This window comes from Vespa crabro, chromosome 2 (genome assembly GCF_910589235.1).
Source record: "Vespa crabro chromosome 2, iyVesCrab1.2, whole genome shotgun sequence".
NCBI lineage: Eukaryota > Metazoa > Arthropoda > Insecta > Hymenoptera > Vespidae > Vespa > Vespa crabro.
This window is the reverse complement of record NC_060956.1, coordinates 2,043,329-2,063,039: the sequence shown is the minus strand read 5'-3', so window position 1 is coordinate 2,063,039 and position 19,711 is coordinate 2,043,329. Positions and strand designations below refer to the sequence as shown.

At 27.4% G+C, this 19,711-nt stretch overlaps 4 protein-coding genes across 10 annotated transcripts; 2 read left to right on the top strand and 2 right to left on the bottom strand.

The window, feature by feature from the left end:
* Positions 1–1,071: 1,071 nt before the first annotated feature.
* On the bottom strand, positions 1,072–3,076 carry LOC124433102 (COP9 signalosome complex subunit 5). Of its 4 annotated transcripts, none has more exons than XM_046982697.1 (5): positions 2,928–3,076; positions 2,319–2,500; positions 1,982–2,216; positions 1,708–1,902; positions 1,072–1,625 (listed from the first exon to the last, which is right to left on the bottom strand). In XM_046982697.1, the coding sequence occupies exons 1-5, from the start codon at positions 2,952–2,954 to the stop codon at positions 1,179–1,181; spliced, it is 1,086 nt and encodes a 361-aa protein (XP_046838653.1). In that variant the 5' UTR covers positions 2,955–3,076; the 3' UTR covers positions 1,072–1,178. The 4 variants fall into 4 exon arrangements, with proteins under 4 accessions (XP_046838653.1, XP_046838656.1, XP_046838655.1 ...); XM_046982700.1 differs by having other exon boundaries at positions 2,863–2,952; XM_046982699.1 differs by lacking the exon at positions 2,928–3,076 and adding an exon at positions 2,799–2,923.
* A 1,376-nt stretch (positions 3,077–4,452) lies between these two features.
* On the top strand, positions 4,453–8,546 carry LOC124433086 (protein MEMO1). Its single transcript, XM_046982655.1, has 8 exons — positions 4,453–4,746; positions 5,599–5,680; positions 5,754–5,822; positions 5,915–6,027; positions 6,136–6,247; positions 6,355–6,574; positions 6,667–6,771; positions 6,894–8,546. The coding sequence occupies exons 1-8, from the start codon at positions 4,476–4,478 to the stop codon at positions 7,029–7,031; spliced, it is 1,110 nt and encodes a 369-aa protein (XP_046838611.1). The 5' UTR covers positions 4,453–4,475; the 3' UTR covers positions 7,032–8,546.
* On the bottom strand, positions 8,535–16,684 carry LOC124433084 (activating signal cointegrator 1 complex subunit 3). Of its 2 annotated transcripts, XM_046982651.1 has the most exons (12): positions 16,586–16,684; positions 16,410–16,489; positions 15,740–15,900; positions 15,553–15,650; positions 15,316–15,464; positions 14,967–15,212; positions 10,168–14,871; positions 9,894–10,084; positions 9,651–9,819; positions 9,317–9,574; positions 8,877–9,222; positions 8,535–8,786 (listed from the first exon to the last, which is right to left on the bottom strand). In XM_046982651.1, the coding sequence occupies exons 3-12, from the start codon at positions 15,868–15,870 to the stop codon at positions 8,698–8,700; spliced, it is 6,381 nt and encodes a 2,126-aa protein (XP_046838607.1). In that variant the 5' UTR covers positions 15,871–15,900; positions 16,410–16,489; positions 16,586–16,684; the 3' UTR covers positions 8,535–8,697. The 2 variants fall into 2 exon arrangements, with proteins under 2 accessions (XP_046838607.1, XP_046838606.1); XM_046982650.1 differs by having other exon boundaries at positions 16,410–16,665.
* Positions 16,685–16,793: 109 nt separating this feature from the next.
* LOC124433085 (multiple inositol polyphosphate phosphatase 1-like) lies at positions 16,794–19,441 on the top strand. 3 transcript variants are annotated; one of them, XM_046982652.1, is made up of 9 exons: positions 16,794–16,903; positions 17,396–17,466; positions 17,569–17,879; positions 17,958–18,083; positions 18,185–18,329; positions 18,523–18,623; positions 18,703–18,812; positions 18,887–19,081; positions 19,151–19,441. In XM_046982652.1, the coding sequence occupies exons 1-9, from the start codon at positions 16,809–16,811 to the stop codon at positions 19,347–19,349; spliced, it is 1,353 nt and encodes a 450-aa protein (XP_046838608.1). In that variant the 5' UTR covers positions 16,794–16,808; the 3' UTR covers positions 19,350–19,441. The 3 variants fall into 3 exon arrangements, with proteins under 3 accessions (XP_046838608.1, XP_046838609.1, XP_046838610.1); XM_046982654.1 differs by lacking the exon at positions 16,794–16,903 and adding an exon at positions 16,936–17,239; XM_046982653.1 differs by lacking the exon at positions 16,794–16,903 and having other exon boundaries at positions 16,934–17,466.
* Positions 19,442–19,711: the final 270 nt, after the last annotated feature.

The following is a 19,711-nucleotide window of genomic DNA, read 5'->3' as shown; positions in this document are numbered from 1 at the left end:
TATCTAATTTATTCAAATTGTAAAGTTTAGCACTTTGTAATTTAAAAAAAAAAAAAAACTGGGTATTTATCAATGTCTTCAAAGAATGTATGAAGAAAATTAATCTATTCAAGTAATTTTAGAGGGGGTCTAATTTTTATTTTTTTATCTGTATAAAATATGCTTGCTATAAAATAAAAAGTGCAAGGTCTATAAAAATGTATGATACCTACTTAGGTAATGGCAGTGTGGCAGACAAAAATAATTTCGTACATTAAAAAGATTATTTTTCAGTCTTTTATACATGTAAACTAACAGAAAAATAATGTACTTAATTTTATTAAATTAAATTTAATGTTAGCATGTTACAGTATAGTTTTGTAAGTTTAATAGGCTTAATACATATAGTTAAAAATTTAGCACATCCTTAGTTGATTTTAGTGGAAGGCTTTTTTGATCATGCCAGATTTTCATTAACATTATGAAATATTGTTAGATATGTTATTAGTATAATTGTACGCGCATTTTAGCTCCGTCCCTTTATATGTTGTGCGATATGAATGTTTGGAGTGCGAAAGCAGAACAGGTGGGTGTGTTTCTGAGTGGCCTTGTCCTAAAGTCTGTGACACAGTATCAGCCCTTCAGTGGGGTGTGCTCTGCCTACTTGTTCTCAATGCTATATTAGTTTTATAAATATGATTATAAATAAATATAAATATGAATATAAATATAAATATAAATATAAATATAAATATAAATATAAATATAAATATATATACATATATATATATATATATATATATATATATATATATATATGTGTATGTATATATATAAATCAATTGTGAAGATATTGGGTAATGATAAAGATGCTGTATATATACTTTCTAGCAAATCAAGGTGTGAAAATAAAATGTATTTTTATTCCACTAAGTCTTTAAAGTATACGTTTCGTATGTTTGTTTTGAAAATTATCTAATTAGAAAGATTATTGAAGAAATAATTACACTTCCTTTATATTTTCTGTAAGTTACATATCATTTTATGTGATAAGAAGATATGAAAAATTAAAATTTGAAAACAGAAAAGTTATGTATGTAACAAGTATTAATTATAACACACATTGCTTTTATTACAAATACATTTGTTTGGCTTACTTAAAAATTAACTTATTATGAATTAATATAATTGAATAGTGTTCAATGAGAATCTGTCATATTTTTCCCAACTTGATTAAATAATTTGTCTTTAATAATTTGTGCCATTAAACCATGTATAACTTCAATTGTAGTTTTAGAACTATCACGTGTTGCTTTGATAAGTTTTTCAACTGTACTACGATCGTGTGGATCTGTTCCACCTAAAACAAATCCTCGTCCAAGTGCAACTTCCGATTGTTCTAATTTATCAGACAAATCAAATATTTGACCTGTAGTATAATCTGCATTTGTCAATAGACTAGAAGAACTAAGAGTGTTCACCCAATATTTATTCCATAGAGAATCCAACAATCGTTTATCTAATAATGATTTAAAATATGATACTTCTAAAGAATAATATTGTTTACAATGAACACCAAAGTCTTCAATTTTATTTAAAGGTATTGTTTGATATTCTGATGGTTCCTCATTAGCTGGTTTATATCCCTAAATTAAAAATATATTGATATAAATGCATTATTATAAAATACATTAGAATTCATGATTCCATATAATTTTTGCTACACACCTTTGGATAAGTCCTAAATGCCCCTAAGCAAACTTTACCCGCGGAAATAGTTCGTACAGGATCAATTACAATAGCAACAAATGGTTCTTGAAAATTTTGGTTAAGCATTTGCGTAGAGACATCAATACCTGACAACCAACATCCATATCCTGGATGACTATGATACCAGCCAATGGCATTTTCTTGTCTACCAACCTAGAAAAATATTTTAATATATTAGACAAAATATTAGTACCTAATGTAAATGAACTAAAAAATGTTTTCTCAATTTTACTTGTTTTGCAGCTTCTATATATGCAGTCATGTATTCATATGCCTGAGCTTGGGCATTAACTCTTGTTTCTGTCCCTTCAACAGGTAATGCAAAAGAATCCATAACTATCATTGTATTTGCTGCTACCTTTCCAAGCAGAAGGCCCATTACTTCTAATGTTCCACCAGAACGCGCATGCATTACCATTTTTAACAATGCCAATGCTGAGATTTTTATATCTTTGAAAAAATGAGGACTATATTGAGAAAATTCAATAGATTAGTAACATTAAATATGATTCCTATTTATTACAGTATTCTAAAGATAATAATACTAAAAATATCTATATTAGACATACTCTTTCTCCCATGGTTTAGCCGCTAAAATATCTTGTTGTTCTTGTCTATCATATCTGTAGATTTCATCAACTGCGTTAATTGTTTCAACATTATTTGACATCTCCCAAGTCTTTTGAGCAATAATAGTTTGATCACTGGACGTACTAGCCATTTTTGTTTTCACAAGTAATAGACTATCAAACTATAATTAAAGCAAATAATTATTTTTCACAGTTCATTAAACAATTATCATTAGATTTCATGTCTAATTAAATTAATCAAATGTATTATATAATATAAACTATTAGATATTTGTAACAATTTTACTATATAATTAAAATTATAAAATTAATATATATATATAAATTTAAAACAATTTACATATATAAATTTCATTACAATTTATAAGATCTTCTCAATAATAATAAACAATTACTTTTAAATGTAACTTAACCTAAACCAAATGCATAGAAATTTTTAACACGAATAAATACACTAACATAAGTTTTCAATTACAAAATAAAATAATTTTCGTATTTCAATGAAAGCTTTTCTTAAATTTACCAACAATAACTTATTTAATAATCTGAATGTTATTAAATGAAAAATATAAGTAAAAACAGATTTACTTTAAATACAAGAGCTTCTATCGACATCTATCTACTGTCTACGTCTAGATGTCGTATTTAAATTGTTCCTTAGCAATGATAAAAATTATTGTCAATAATAATTACAAATTTCACGAACATTTACGAACTCATAAAAATAATATTATTTAATTATTTTTAAGTCTCAAAACATACCAGGAGTGTAATTATAATAAACGTAAAGTATCCTTTATATTGCAAATCATTTTTTATTTTTATATATAATTATTTAAACATAAAAGAGAAGTAAATATTTGAAATCATGTAGCATCCTAAGAATAATTACAACTTAATGTGTAACAAAAAAATTTATAAATATTTACGATAATTCTATAATTATTCAAATAATTTTTAATGTACACGCAGTACAATAAATTAATATTTCATCAATAGTACATTCGTTTAAACATTGCAAAGATCGTAACGCGCGAGAAACTTAAAATAATATTAATAAAAAATTTCAATATTTAAAAATTTGTATCTCAAGGCTTTGTGTAATATAAACATAAATGTACTTTTTTATAACTTTGGTAATCATCGAGTTAGCTTGCTTTTAGTTTGCACTCCGACGCATGAGCACAGAACTCTCTCTTCTTAAATGTGAACATTTATAAATTAATATTTTCGATAATTTTTTAATCATTTCTAAAGTCTCTAATGTACGCGAAATACAATAAATTTATATTGAAATAGTAGTATATTCGTTTAAAAATTAAAAAGAGATTAAACATTAAATTACTAACCCTTTACATTTTTTAGTAATACTACAACAAATAAATAGATTGGATATAATAGAATTCTATGGAGAAATATTAAATATATAAATTTGCGATTAAAATCAAGTTTATCGATTATTTGATCGAAAATAATAATTAGTGAATATAAACTTAAATATTATATAATATTTTTATAAAAGTCAAAATATTAGTTTGTTTTCAAACTGTCTATGAAGTAAAACTCTTTTCCTCTTACTAGATTATATTTTTTCGTGATTTTTCCTGTAAAAGTACTGTAATAATTCTTATTTATCTTATATTGTTACTATAGTAATAATATATAATATATAAAATAAATAAGCATAGTTGTTATTTACGTAAGAAACGCGTGATTAATTAAGACGATATCTCTTTATCGTTCATTCAAACTAAACTAAGCCTCGTTACGGACGATCATAGCGACGGTGCTGCCGCCATGATAATACGCCCAAATACTAAATGCTTATTGGACGATTTTCTTTCATTACTATACTCAACTACTCTCAAGTATTATCTCGCTTATCTTTCTCATATAATACATTATGTATATTTAATAATAATATTAATAAATTCTTATATATATATATAATATATACAATTTCATATTATTTCTTATATGAAAATTAACAAAAATGTACAATAACGTAAATTATATGTGTATATATATATATATAAAATAATGTAATATATATTTGTATATATATATATATACAGCTGATGAAACTTTCGAAATTTACTACTAGATAGTGCTTTCATCATCGCAGATTTTGACTCGATGTATTGTTTCTCTTTAATTTGCTTCAATGTCGTCTTTATACACTCTATGAACAAAACTGACCTGTACGTTTGTGATAGTTTTATAAACATTTTGCACGCGAGTAGTAATAAATTATTAAATTATATTTACATTATATTTATGAAAGAATTTTTAAGAGTTATTGAAAACGGAATCGATACCACACGACGTGAGAGGTTGTTCAAGCCAAATATAGATATGGCATTAATTAGAAGAGCAACTCATGCTGGTAGTTGGTACTCAGATTCTGGTAAGTGTCATTCCAAATTATTGTTTATTTAATAAAAATAACATTTGCATGACAATATAGAAATATTTCTTTTCTTCAATTTTTATGTCATCTAAATTTCATTATTCTATGAAGAGTAATGCTATATTCAATTTTGAAAGTAATACTGTATTCAAAATATGTTTAAAAATATGATGAAATTTTAATGAAACAGGATTATATGAATCATGAGTTATAAATACTAAGTAGAATTTTAGTGAACATTAGTAGTTTTGTCAATAGAATGGAGATTTTGGCAAGATGAAACAATGCGTGAAATTCTAAGGCTGTATGCAGTTCACTTAAATGTTGCAAGCAAGTGCAATATTTTTTGAATGTTTCTTTGTTATCGTATAACATCGTTTGAAATCGTTTGATTTATTCTTAAGAGAATGAAAATCATTATTAAAATATTTTTTTAAATACTTAAAAAAAAAAAAAAAAAAAAAAAAAAAAATGAAAAGATCTTTTATTAAATACTTTTATTAAAGTAATAGATCAAAGATTTATCATAAGCTCTATCATATATTATAAATGTCAAATTAAATAAATTTAAACATTGTTTTTTATAGAACTTAGATTTATTTGTTAAATGAAAGGATTATTAAATAGTGATTTAATAATTTTGATGCACTAATGCAGGTTCAAGGATTATAATCGTTTCAAACGTTACGAAACTCTAACATCCAGGAGAAATGATAAAATGCTACACAATCTGTATAATTATAAAATTATATGGAAAGAATATTATCCATACACAAATCTTTATATATTTCTGAAAAAGAAAGTCCTAAAAGATAATCCCAAAATCTGAATTAGCAATATATGCTGTAGGTTCAGAATTGAATAAGCAACTAGAAGGTTGGCTGGGTGCAGCAGACCTATCTCATGGACCTGCTAGGGCAATCATTGCCCCGTTAGTAACTATAGAATATTATTTCATTAGAATTTTCATTGATTTATCTTTAATGTCAATTGAATTTTTTCAGACACGCAGGCTATAGCTATTGTGGAGGATGTGCTGGTTTTGCATATCGTCAAATTAGTCCAGTAGTTGTGTAAGTTTAATATTTAATCTATCAATTATATAATTATATAAATAAAATATTAATTACAAGATATATAAAATGAGTAATATGTTTTTATGCAGTCGCAAGATATTTATTCTAGGCCCATCTCATTATGTGAGATTGCCAGGATGTGCCCTCTCTTCTGCTTCCATTTATCGAACACCATTATATGATTTACATATTGATCAACAAGGTATAATTTAAAAAATGTATTATGATCATTAACTATTAACTATTATAAAATGTTTATAAAATCAAATCATATTTCTCATTGATTTTTATTCTTTGCATTGTACGATAGTACGGAGAGAACTTGAAGAGACAGGACAGTTTGAATGGATGGATTTGAATACGGATGAAGAGGAACACAGTATCGAAATGCAGTTACCATTTCTAGCTAAAGTTATGGAAGGGTGTGTATAATCAAAGATGTTATATTATAATATATCTTTTGTTGAAAATAGTATGTTTATAATGTAATATTATATATATATTTTGTAATTTAATTTTATTGTTACAGATTTAAAGATTCGTTTACTATAATTCCCATTTTAGTGGGATCTTTAACTCCAGAAAGAGAAGCTCTTTATGGAAGATTACTAGCACCTTACTTGGCTGATCCTCAAACATTATTTGTTGTTTCTTCAGATTTTTGTCATTGGGGACAAAGATTTCGATATACATACTATGATAGATCATGTGGCCCAATTCACAGATCTATCCAAAATCTTGACAAGATGGTAGGTATTAATGTTATTTATAAAGATCAAACATTATTAAATATTTTCTAATCTTAAATAATATCGTTTAATTCGCTACATGTTGTGTTTAGGGTATGGATATAATAGAAACATTAAATCCTACGATGTTTACGGATTATCTTAAAAAATATGGCAATACCATATGTGGCCGTCATCCAATTGGTGTTTTGTTACAGGTAATATATTAAAATTAATTTTTATATTGAAGAATATTAAATTCTTTTTTATGGTTTCTTTTTTTATATTTAGACATTAAATTTAAAAATAATAAGTTATTAATATAATATCTTAATTTTAGGCAATACACAGTTTAAAAGGAAATACTAATGGTCAAAAAATGAATTTAAAATTTTTAAAATATGCTCAAAGTAGTCAATGCAATAACATGAATGATAGCTCAGTTAGTTATGCAAGTGCTTCCTTAGTTCTTGAGTGATGTTATACATTATTTCTTTATGATCAATAACATCCGAGAGTAAAGACATTTGATGAATGTGGTAACTAAATTTAATAAGGATATCAGTCATATTGTAAAAAGTCCAACTATATGAACCATAGGTTAAGATAAAAAAAAAAAAAAAAAAAAGAAGAAAAATGAACAAAAAAAAAAGAAGAAAAAAAATATTATGGCTGGTACTATTAATCACAAATATGAAAGAGTTACCCTGTGTGCAAAAGAAACTATTTGATTGTTACAACGCAAATGAATGTATACTACTAACAATGTCAAAATGTTTTGTATAAGTGCATTTTCTTTTAATACTTACAAATCGTATTCAGTACTTCCATAATTATTGCAATAAAGGAAGGAGCTTAAGTATTTCTTTGCTTTGGTTGGAAATACAGCCATGTGTAGTTAATTATATAATTATATAATACATAATTTATACATGTATGAAGAGTAAGTATAGCTACTGACAATGAAGAGAAAAATCTTTCACTTTTTGCCTTTAATATTTTACTATTTTAAGCCAGATGTTCAAATTTTACACACAGGTCATATTTTTTTAAAGAGCTTCTATAAAATAATAATTAGATAATAATTTCTTTTTTCGATTAAGATAAAATTCCTACGATTATAAAAAAAAAAAAAGAAAAAAGAAAAAAGGAAAAAGAAAAAAAAAAGAAAGAAATTGAAATAAAAATCTATATTACAGAGATATTTAATATAAATTTTGATAAAAGATTAAGTAAAAATCTAAGAGTAAAGATCTAGTCATTTTCAGTCACTACTTTCAATGTTTAAAAATAACTGAATAAAAATGTTCGGAGAGAGAGACTAGTCAACATTTTATTTATTAAATAATTATCAAAAACAAAATATATCTCTTCTATGTCATTAGTAAAGGTGCATATTCTGTGTTACTTCATATATTATTATATGAAAAGAACTGGTATTAACGAATTCCCAGAAAACTTAATACATGTTATATAGTTTTTCAAAACAAAGCAATGGAATGATCTCATATCCTTCCTATCCCATATTTTATTATTTAAGCAAATATGATGACACAAACAGAGTAATTCTTACTTTACTACTCGTTATATAATATTTTATAAGAAGGAAAAACGAGGTCGACAAAAAAGCAGTGTTTTGTAACATATAGTCTTTAAATATTCATTTATATAGGTTTATTTTTTATACTCTTACAAACTTCTTTGTATAATTATAAAAATGAAAAAATGTTCTTTAATATTATTGTTTAGTATGTGAACTCACAAAACTCTGCTTAATAATAAAATAGAACATAATGAATAATAACAAAGTAACTTGTTATCTGTAAGACTTCCATAGGAATATATCTATGGAATTGTAAAAGTGATTCTGTACATGTTGCTTTTTCTATCTTTATATACTAAGAATAATAATGTTTATATTTGTATGAAGAATCTGGATTAATCTACACATGTTGTTTCATAGCTGTCTAATAAAATTAAGTCAAGAAAAATATATATATTTTTTTTTGTGTTCATAGATACCTAATATATTACAAAGCTGTACAATATATATATACAAAGTATTGTATGAAATAAATTTACCATCTTTTACTAAATCTAATACATATCTCATTATTTTTTCTTTCTTTTTAAGAATTTTTTCTTTAAGGTATTATATTTACTTGTATATCATATTGTTGATCCAGGCCAATATAGCAATCAGAAATTAAATAAAATGTCAATTTCATTGGCCCTAAAACATAAAAATAATAATATTAAAATAATAAGTGATCAAACAAGGATAAAAATTATTAATACATCTAATAATAAAATTAATATTTACCTGTATTATAAGGAGCTTTGAATTGTAATTGATAAATTCTATGTTGATTGTTAACACCGTTAACTCTTTTCAAGGCCCATAATTCCCGTTGTGAAATATCACCTAACACTAAAAACCACCCTTCATCTTTTCCCTTTTGAAACATGGGACAATGTGCCCTTAATGTATCCGAATGATTTTTTCTTTTCATCCCAATGACTAATGTATAATCTTGATCTTGATGAAGGTCAATAACATGATTATAGTTCGTTTGTAATGGTATTTTTTTTTCTGTACCATCCTCCCAATTTCCATGTAACATTAAATCGATACAAAGCATTGGCATTTGTTTGATAACTTGATGTATCTAACAACAAAAATTTGAAATAGAGTTAATAGAGTTTAAATAGAATAGGAAATAGGAAAAAATAAATGAATCTAAATGTGTAATATAAATTTACCTGATGTATCTGTTCCTCGTGAAATTCTTTACTTAAAGCCTTGGTAAGTCGATTATAATTATTAATCGTAGTAGCACATAATACTGGAAGAGGTGCAGGCAAAGAAGAGAATAAAGGCAAATGTTCCTTATTTATATGAGGTAAGGTAATGACTGCAGGCTCATCGATCCATCTAGCTTGTATTATCATTTGTAACAATTGCATTATTCTAAGTGTACTTGCTAACCAACCTTTTTCTGCTGCGATATCTATCATCGCCTAAGAATGACAATGTATAATAATTAAAAAAATATTGTTTATCTAAATATTTTCTTTTACTTTTTCCAATACATACTTGAATTATTCTAATAGCTTGATCGAGGACTGATTTTAAATCAGTAGTATAATCCGAGCATGGAAGTGGAAGTCGAGAAAAATGTGCTTGAAGCAAAAGATAAGCCTTTGTATTAGGGGAATCATATGTATATTGATCAACTTGATAGCGGCACATTTTTGCCAAATCCCTGTTAAATATGTTTAATTAGTTATATTCCTATTGTGTAAAAAATAACATGTATTATACTACATTTATACGTACTCATTCAGTAATTCTTCATTGTGTCTAACTGGAAGTTCATTATATTCACATGAATTACATAAGATTTTCAAATATTCATGTAATGCAAGATCTTCTATTAATGCTTGTTGGAACATTAACATAGTAAGATGTGATAAGTAATAAAAGGATGCTATTTTGCCCATTGAAAGAGGAAATAGAATATTATCTTCCTACAATCAAATAACAATTAAATTGATTTAAATGATGTGGACATGAATGACGTAATGTAAAAAATATGAACATCAATACTTACTTCATTGTAATCTATACAATGTGAATCTAATAATACTTTCACTGTGGTGTCCACTAAAGTTGACAAATATTGATTAATTGTAAGAGGTTCTAAAGTATCCAAATTATAATATTTTGGATTTTTCATTAATCTTCTGAAGAAATATGTCCATGTTAAATAATCAAGAAATTCTTGCTTATTTTTTATTGTTCCAGCTACGATTTCAGCATTTATATGGTCTGGCAATACTGCTAACAAACTGGACTCAACAGGGAATGGTTCATACAAAAATTTCTTGTAAAAATTTTTCTTTAAATCGTGTACGAGGACAACAGCTACACCCGAATCATCAAATTGAGGTCTTCCAGCTCTTCCCATCATTTGTAACACATCCGTTATTGGCATATCCACATATCGTTTTGTTTTACCATCATAATATTCCGTTCCTTTTATTACAACCAAATGAGCAGGAAAATTAACACCCCAGGCCAATGTTGCTGTCGTAATTAATACCTGTATTTTATTATTGACAAATAATTCTTCAACTGTTTGCCTATCTTTATCATGTAATCCGGCGTGGTGAAGACCAATTCCAAAAGCAAGAGTAAGCTTTAAATTTGAATCCTTAATATTTTCTAAAATATTTTCCATTTCTTCCTCGGGCATATGTAACCACTGTTTAGGATTATCTTCTGCTGCAAGATAAGCAATCAAATCTAATGCGGTCAAACGCGTTTGCCTACGGGAAGATACAAAAACAAGGGATGGACTAGAAGGTGCATGATGTCTTATTGCTTGAAAAGTTGGTCTATTCATTGTTGCCATACGTGGGCAATAATGTTTGCCTGGAAATCCATTAATGTGAACCTCTAATGGTACAGGCCTAACAGACGAGCGAAAATTGTAAAGACCCATTTCTTTTATTCCCAGCCAGTTAGCTAGATCAATTGCATTGGCCAATGCCGTAGAAAGGCCAACAATTCTCAATTTCCTTGAAGTATGGGAAGAAATAAAATTTGTTCTTGAAACAATGACTTCCAATACTGGTCCACGGTCTTCTCCTAATAAATGAATTTCATCTATAACTATCAATCCTACTTTTTGAACATAACTTCTTGTTTGCCAGCTTCTACTAATGCCATCCCATTTTTCAGGAGTCGTGATTATGACGCTAGCATTTGCAATAATTTTGATGTCAGGAGTTATGTCCCCTGTTAATTCTACCACTTTTTTCCCCAGCTGTTCTTCAAGCCTTACTTTCCAATCATGCATTCTCTCTCGAACCAAAGCTTTCAATGGTGCAATGTATACAACCTTTTGACCAGGATATTGTTTAAAAACTCTAAACATAGCTATTTCTGCAGCAATTGTTTTACCGGAACCCGTTGGTGCTCCAAGGAGAACATTGTTATCCGTGTGATAGAGACAATGAAATATTTGTGTTTGAATTGGATTAAAGTGAGAAAATCTATATAATTTTTCGAAAGATGAGTCTTTCAGTGCTGTTACAGATAACGGTCGTAATTCTAATAAAACGGTATGCGGTGGATGAATATCTGGTAAAATTAAATCATGAAATGTTAAAGACAACATATTCTCACATCCAAGCCAATGATCGCTCGTTGCTTTTACCAAATATTGATTAGGCAATGGCTCACACAATGGTATAGTCATTATAATTTCTTGTTCAAGATTTTTACAAACCATTTTTTTGGTCAAAATAAAATACTCATGATGATATATATAATTATTGTCTGGATCTTCAATCCATATCCAAAATGCTTCAGAATTTTTTCCATGAACTGCGTCATTCCATCGAAACTGAGGAGTAATTTGTAAGCGTATTCTTAAAATGGTACGGGTAATAGGTTGTAAGATAGATTCCATTTTCAGTGCTGGAAACTCGCTGCAGCATTTTTTCACTAATGCAGCTACTTTTTGATTATTCAAAATGATTCCAATTTCCTTAACATCCATATCTATTAATTTATTTATTGTAATATCGCGTTCTTCTATTTTCTTAATAATTTCTGCTGATATACAAGAAAATTGCCGTAACGGACTCATATAATCCCATTGTTGCAGTTCAAGCATTTTTGCCATCTCTAATAAACGGCTTGCCATTATTGCATTATTTTGTCTTAGCATAATTTCAAATAATGCTCTGCATATACGTACAGCATTTTGCGTGATATATGCTAAATCTGATGTCAAAGAAAATGATTCAACCCATCCTCTTGATAGATATGTTTGTATCAAAATATTTACTTTGCCATAAATATTTTCTGCTCCGCCTTTCGGTACAACTTCACAGAATTCTTGACACAAATGTTCTAATTCTTCAATCTCATCATCCCTCACTTTAAGTTGTTCAAATTCTTGGGAACGTGATATCATTGCAAGTATATCTGCTTCGGTCATGACATTCTCTGATAATTCATTAAAAATCTCAACTGTATCATATTTGAGATAATAATGACTAGCAATACGTCCTAAATCTGTAGTGTGAACATCACCAGTTTGTATACTATATCGAATCATTTTAGCTTTATCCAGTGCTTTTGCTGCAGCATCAATTAATTCTTTTCGTTTTTGTTCCAAGTTCGGATCGTCTACAATAGTTGAATATGATATACCATATTGCAAACAATTTAACTTCATTCGTACAAAAAGATATGTGTAACTTAACCATTCAACAGCTTCCTCTACATTCGATATTGTTCCCAATGCAATCTCTGCATTTAAATTATCCGCTAGATAAGTTATAAAACTACTTTCGATCGGTATCTGATTAGTTAGAAGCGACAAATAATGTGATAATTTATTATGAGTCGTAATTATGACAGCATGACCAGATGTGTCAAATTGTGGTCTACCGGCACGACCAAAAATTTGCAAAACATCAAGTATACTTAAATCAATATAAGTACCATGTTTAGAATCATATATTTCTGTTCCTCTTATAATGACAGCATGTGCAGGTAAATTTACACCCCAGGCAAGGGTAGACGTACAAACCAATACTTTTATTAAGCCTTTAGAAAAATATTTTTCAACCAGATTTCTATCTGAACGTAACATGCCTGCATGATGAACTGATAACCCACTATTAAACAAATCAGAAAGGTATTTATTTCGTGATTTACTGAATGCTCTACCTGCAAGTTTTTCTTGCTCCTTTGATAAGAATAATTTTTGTGTTTCATTTTTTATTGCTAAGTTTCTGATTACAGTGGCCGTTCTAACGGTGGCATTACGAGCATGTACAAAGACCATAACTTGATGTCCTTCACGAACCATATCAATAACTTTATCGTAACATACTTCATCCATATGTCCTATTTGTACAATTGGTCTCTGTGCTTTTATCCCAATGAATGTTTGACTCAAAGGAACAGGACGAAATCGATGATCAAAATAAAACAAACCTTTGTAAGGATTTACTCTCAGAAATCTTGCAACATCTACATAATTTGGTAATGTTGCTGAAAGTCCAACTATACGAATCATACTTTGGGATGTCTCTACTTGTCTCAATGTTCTAGCAACTATTGCTTCAACTACAGGGCCTCTATCGCCGTGCAATAAATGAACTTCATCTATAATCAGTAGCTTCACAATACTTGTAAGAGCAATATCTCTTGTACCTTTCCTTGTTACAATATCCCATTTTTCAGGGGTTGTTACTATCATATGAGTTTGTTGAATCTCTAGTTTTGTTAATTGCATATCACCAGTCAATTCACGTACAGATATACCGAGACGATTTAGTCTTTTGCTAAAATTAGCAGTCATTTCTGCCGCTAATGCTTTCATTGGCGCTATATAAATAATTTTGAATTGATTTTGTGTAACGTCTTGTGTCATATGTTGCCTTATTTCATGAATTATACTTAACATGGCAACATTAGTTTTACCTGCTCCGGTGGGAGCACAAATTAATAAATTTTCATTTGTGTTATATGCTACATTAAATACTATACTTTGTATTCGATTTAATGATGTTATGCCAGTAAAAGCAATTTGTCCAATTTCATCCAAGGAAGAAATCATAACAGGATCAACTTGAATATCAATGGTTTGTAAATTTGGAATAGGTATATGAATTTCTTCCCCTAATTGTGTATTTTTTATCTGTACATTTTCTGGTAACATAACTTTTTGTCCTGAAATTAAGCCTGCCGAACTTCCAATAATTGCTTTAGAATCAAATACGAATGGAAAGTTTTCTCTTCTTTCTGAAACTACATTTCTTTTGGGAAAAATTGGAGTAGCCATTGCTGTTAATGCTTCTTTTCTTTTTAAACGTAATTCGATTGGATCAATCATAATGTCTTCTTCATCATTTTTTCCATCTCTTTTACTCGAAATCTTATTAAATTTCTTTTCTTCTTTACGCACTTGCTTCAGCAATTGTTTCTCTTCTTCAGACTGTACGGTTACTTTACCACTAATCACCGGTCCTTGAGCGGATTGTAGTGGCTTTAATGGTTTTTGTGTACCATAAAAACTTACGATAGTACTTTTATGCTCAATAATATACTGTATGAATTCAATATGTTCATAACCTAATAAATCGAATAATTCATTTTCAATGTTTTCAGAATTTACCAATTTCGATACTATTACTAAACCAAAATTGTCCAAAGTCATTTCTGTTGAATATTTCTTATAACAATTTTTTAAACCTTTTATAAATACTGACTTGTTAAATTGCAATGAATACTGAAATAACAATTACAGATATAAATTTTATAGATTTATCTTAACATTTAATAAATAATTTAATATTTATTTTACATAAAATATATTAAAAATACCTCATCTTTGTTTGGTTGAGGAACTTTTGTTTCATAAGCCATGGTAAATGATTCAGTATGTTGTCCTAAATTTGTCATATTACGAAGCCTACCAGTATCAGGCCAAAGTACTTTTGCTGAATTATAAGAAAGTTTTGATCCAAAATAATTCATCTTAGGACTATTAGAATTTGAAGTCTTATTGGTTAATTTAATCAAATGTGTAAGTGTATCTTGATCTAATTTTTCACGAATATCTCCAATTATCTAATCATAAATAAATAAATAATTTGAACTGTCATATGTTACAAAATTATATCAAATTATAAAAGCAACAGAAATAAAAGAATACTGATATAAAGAATTATACCTGCATAATATTATCTATATCTTTTTTTGTTAAATTACTCGCCAAATGACGTAAAAGTTCCAATTGTTTTTGAGATATACAATCTGATTCTATCAGTAGACACAGAGTAAATAAAGCAAATTCATTAATAACATCAGCCGATTGATTATCTATAAAAAGAAAAGTAAATAGATAAATGTAATCGGTTTAATTTATGATATAATTAATGGATTTAAATTATTAAAATTTATTACTTACTAAAAATCTTCTTAGCAATGTTATGTAATTTATTAAGTGATGGTAAGATTATGTCTGGGGCAGTTTTACATATTTCAAACCAATTTGAACCGCTATAACTATAAAAGTATAAAAATTATATATATATATATATATCTATACTTATACACATAAATATATATACTTATATACATAAATTGTATCTTACTTTTTTAATTTATTCGTTTGTTCTTCTCGCTTTTTTATTAAATCATTAGGAGCAAGATCTAATAATTTTTTTGTACGATCCAAATTAGTGAACATTCGCAATGTACGTGTGATACGTGGTAATTCAGGCATCTTGATTTCTTAGATAGTAGAGAATCAAAACTGTAAATTATAGAAAGAAAACAATTAATATACCTTTGATTTATGAATAGTTCATTGAAATATTAATCTATTGAAGTCATACAACAAAAATAATTTGCTTTTTAACTGCCAAATAAAACAAAAGAAATGAATATGGGGTTTTATAAAGTATTAAAAAACAATAAACTATCAAAAATTAAATTAAGTCTTAAAATATCGAAATTATATCAGATTAATTATATCGAAGATATATATGTATGAACATATAATTTGTAATATATGAGTTTAAAAGAAAAAATTCATGCGTATATTTCATATGCATAAATAATTCGAATTTTTTTACTTGAAAATGATATGTCGATGTTTTAAAAAAATTTCATGAAATAATATTAGGTACATTCACGACAAGAATAAAACGTTTACCACGATTGAAACGTTCTCAAACGAAGATTTATAGAATATAAAATAAATATTTCATTTTGTGAAGAATTAAATATTAACAATTTTCTTCAAAAATAATCGAATCTTACAAATGCGAAACGTTGTGCAATATGTTGAAAATTCAGTTCACTTGTCACCAGTTAAAGTTACCGGGATTCCTACCTCTCCGCTGATAAAGATTTTTAAATAAAAAAACATAGTATTATTGAGTTATATTTAGATATTTAAAAAAAAAAAAAACAATCTATACTGTCTTTATAATTACACTTGTTTAACACTATTATACTCGAAGTGATTCGAAGGGAATTAATTATTGCATTGACATTAAGACAAATTTTTATGAAATTGTGGCGATCTTTTTGCGACTGTTACGCCTCTTCTGGCAAGACACATAACTAACATGCCTCAGCGCCACCAAACGCACACGTGGGAAATCAATCAAACAAAACGGAGAGACAATAAAGACGCCGAAAACAAAGGAGACAACAATGACGTCGGGAACAAAAAAGAAATCATTCATTCTTTCTCTCCTATTTTTTTTTTTTTTTGAGTCCACAGCCATAGCTGCTGATTGTGTACCTAAGTTAGTTAAAATTAAATAAATATATCACAATTATTATTTAATGTGCAAAGTTTCTTTGTAGTAGATTGTTTAACCCATAAATTCTATCGATCAGAGACATCTACGATAAACATATAGAAATTTTGCAATTACAGAGCCATCTATAAAAAGTTTAATAAAATTCCTCCTAAACAAAGTTGTCAAACATAATTTTAAATATGATTTCATTTGTTCCAGTCATTGGTGATAGATATGAAGATAATAATATAAGTTTTTTCTGTTAATCCACGATAAAGATAAAGATAATAATCTACATTTTCCGAAATGGATTTTAAGAGTTTACACGTTACATATTTTGTATGTGCTTCCCTTAAGTTACTTTTTACGACAGATTGGTTATTAAAAAAAGTATATATATAAAATGATACTAGATTTACGTATCGTTTTTATATTTTTAATAACAAATATCGTTTGTTTTGCATATGATTGTTTCTTACAAAATGATAATTATAGATGCAGACTAGGATCAAAAACGCCTTACAGATTTATAGGTTACCAACATGATACACCTATCGAATATTCAGGTATATATATATATATATATTTTTCTTTTTTTTGTTTAATTAATTGATAGTAATTAATAATATATTCAATATGTACTTTATTTTGTGTATTATTTCTTTCAGGATGTAAACCAAAAAAGATTTGGTTGATATTAAGACATGGCACAAGATATCCTGGAAAGAAAAATGTACCTCATATGATAAAGAATCTGCCAGAATTGCAGAAAATTATATTAAATAATTATAAAATGAATAAAACCAATTTATCTCATGATACTATAATTAAATTAAGTAATTGGAAGTTAAGATTCACAAAGAATGATATGATGAATCTTGCAAAGGAAGGAGAGAATGAAATGATCGATCTTGGTGAGAGATATCAATCTAGATTTCCTAATATTATGCCAGAAATATATAATAAAAGATCTTATAAGGTATTCATATTATATACCATATATATTTTTTACTTTTACTAGTTATATTTAATATATTTTCAATTATATCATTTATAGCTCAAATATACTGCAACACAAAGAACCGAAGAAAGTGCTAAACACTTTGCTGTTGGTTTATTTGGTTGGCAAAATAGTCAAAATGTTGAATATCCTAAACCAAAGCATAAAGATCCTATTCTAAGGGTAATTTTAATTATAGAATATGTATATCTATATATATATATATATATATATATTTCCCTTATTGGGTGTAGGTATAAAAAACATTTCACTTCATTTTTTAGTTTTATAAACGTTGTACTCGTTGGAGTAATGAAGTTTCGAAAAATAAATCTGCGCACATTGAGAAAGAAAGATTTTTGAAAAGTGAACTTTTGACAACTACAGTGAAAAGTGTTTCAAAAAGAATCGGTCATCAAATCAATTATGGTTTGCATTAAATCATTACTGTGTTACGGTTCTATTATTTTCTAATATTCATTCTTAATGTTCAATAGATATCATTGATTTAATTGTACTTTTGTGAAATGTTTGTGATAATCATTTTTTAAATTGGTTATATATATTTATTTTGAATAGCACGATAATTTAGATGAAAAATATTACAAATTTGATGTTTCAGACACTTTAGATTTAATTTATGCCATGTGTGCCTTTGAAACTGCATGGTACAAGGATGAAGATTCACCTTGGTGTGAATTATTGTCATTGGATGATTTTAAGGTATAAACAATAGAATGCATATTTATAATTTATATTAATATAATTTTTTTTTGAAACATATTAATATAAATATTTGTAGGTTCTTGAATTTGCAAATGATATAGAATATTATTGGATCGATGGATATGGATACAAGATCACTTATGAACAAGCATGTGTAGTTTTGTTGGATATTTTTAAATTTTTCTCGTAAGAATTATATATAAAATATAATATCAGTATTATTTTATATAGTATTTTGTAATTGATATCATTATTTAAAGGGAAGACAACGAAACATTAGCATCAATATATTTTACGCATTCTGGAACTATCCTTAAGTTTTTAGCAAGATTAGGAGTAGCACGGGATAAAATTCCATTAACGCACGATTCATTTCGATTACACGTAGATAATAGAGCTTGGAGAACAACGTACATCGATGCTTTTGCATCAAACATAGCTTTTGTTTTGTACGAGTAAGTATGACTCTGTCATAATCATTCTCGTATTCTTCATACATATAAAAACAATCTCATTTATTTCAGTTGTGAATCGCAAGGACCTAGCATTCTTTTTATGCATCAAGAACGTGTTGTATATTTGCCAAATTGTCCAAAGAATATGCCATGTCCATTGTCAACAATGAAAGATTTATATCCGAGTAACGAGGAAGATTGTCAATTTGATGTTATGTGTAATTTGTATGAAAACGACATGTCATATATCGATGAAGACGACGTATGATGGCGTCATTCGGACGGACTCGGATAATAATTAGAATTTTAAAAAGAAATTTTATTCCTATACGAATAAATAAAAGCAAATTTTAATCGGCATCTCTCGTATCAAGTTCTTCTTAATTTCCAATTATAACCTTTGAGTTGGTTGTATCGTAAAATTACGCTTTTGCAATGTATAGGATAGGGTAAGTAAAAAATAAAAAATAAAGAGAAAAAAGAAAGAAAGAAAAAAGGAAAAAAAAGAGCAAATAAGAAAAAAAAAAAAAGAGAAGAAAAGGAAAAAGAAAAAAAGGAAGCAGCGAAGCATTTGATAAGGGTATAGGAGCTAGTACACGCGAAGCCAGTGATTTGCGGGTGATCCCATGG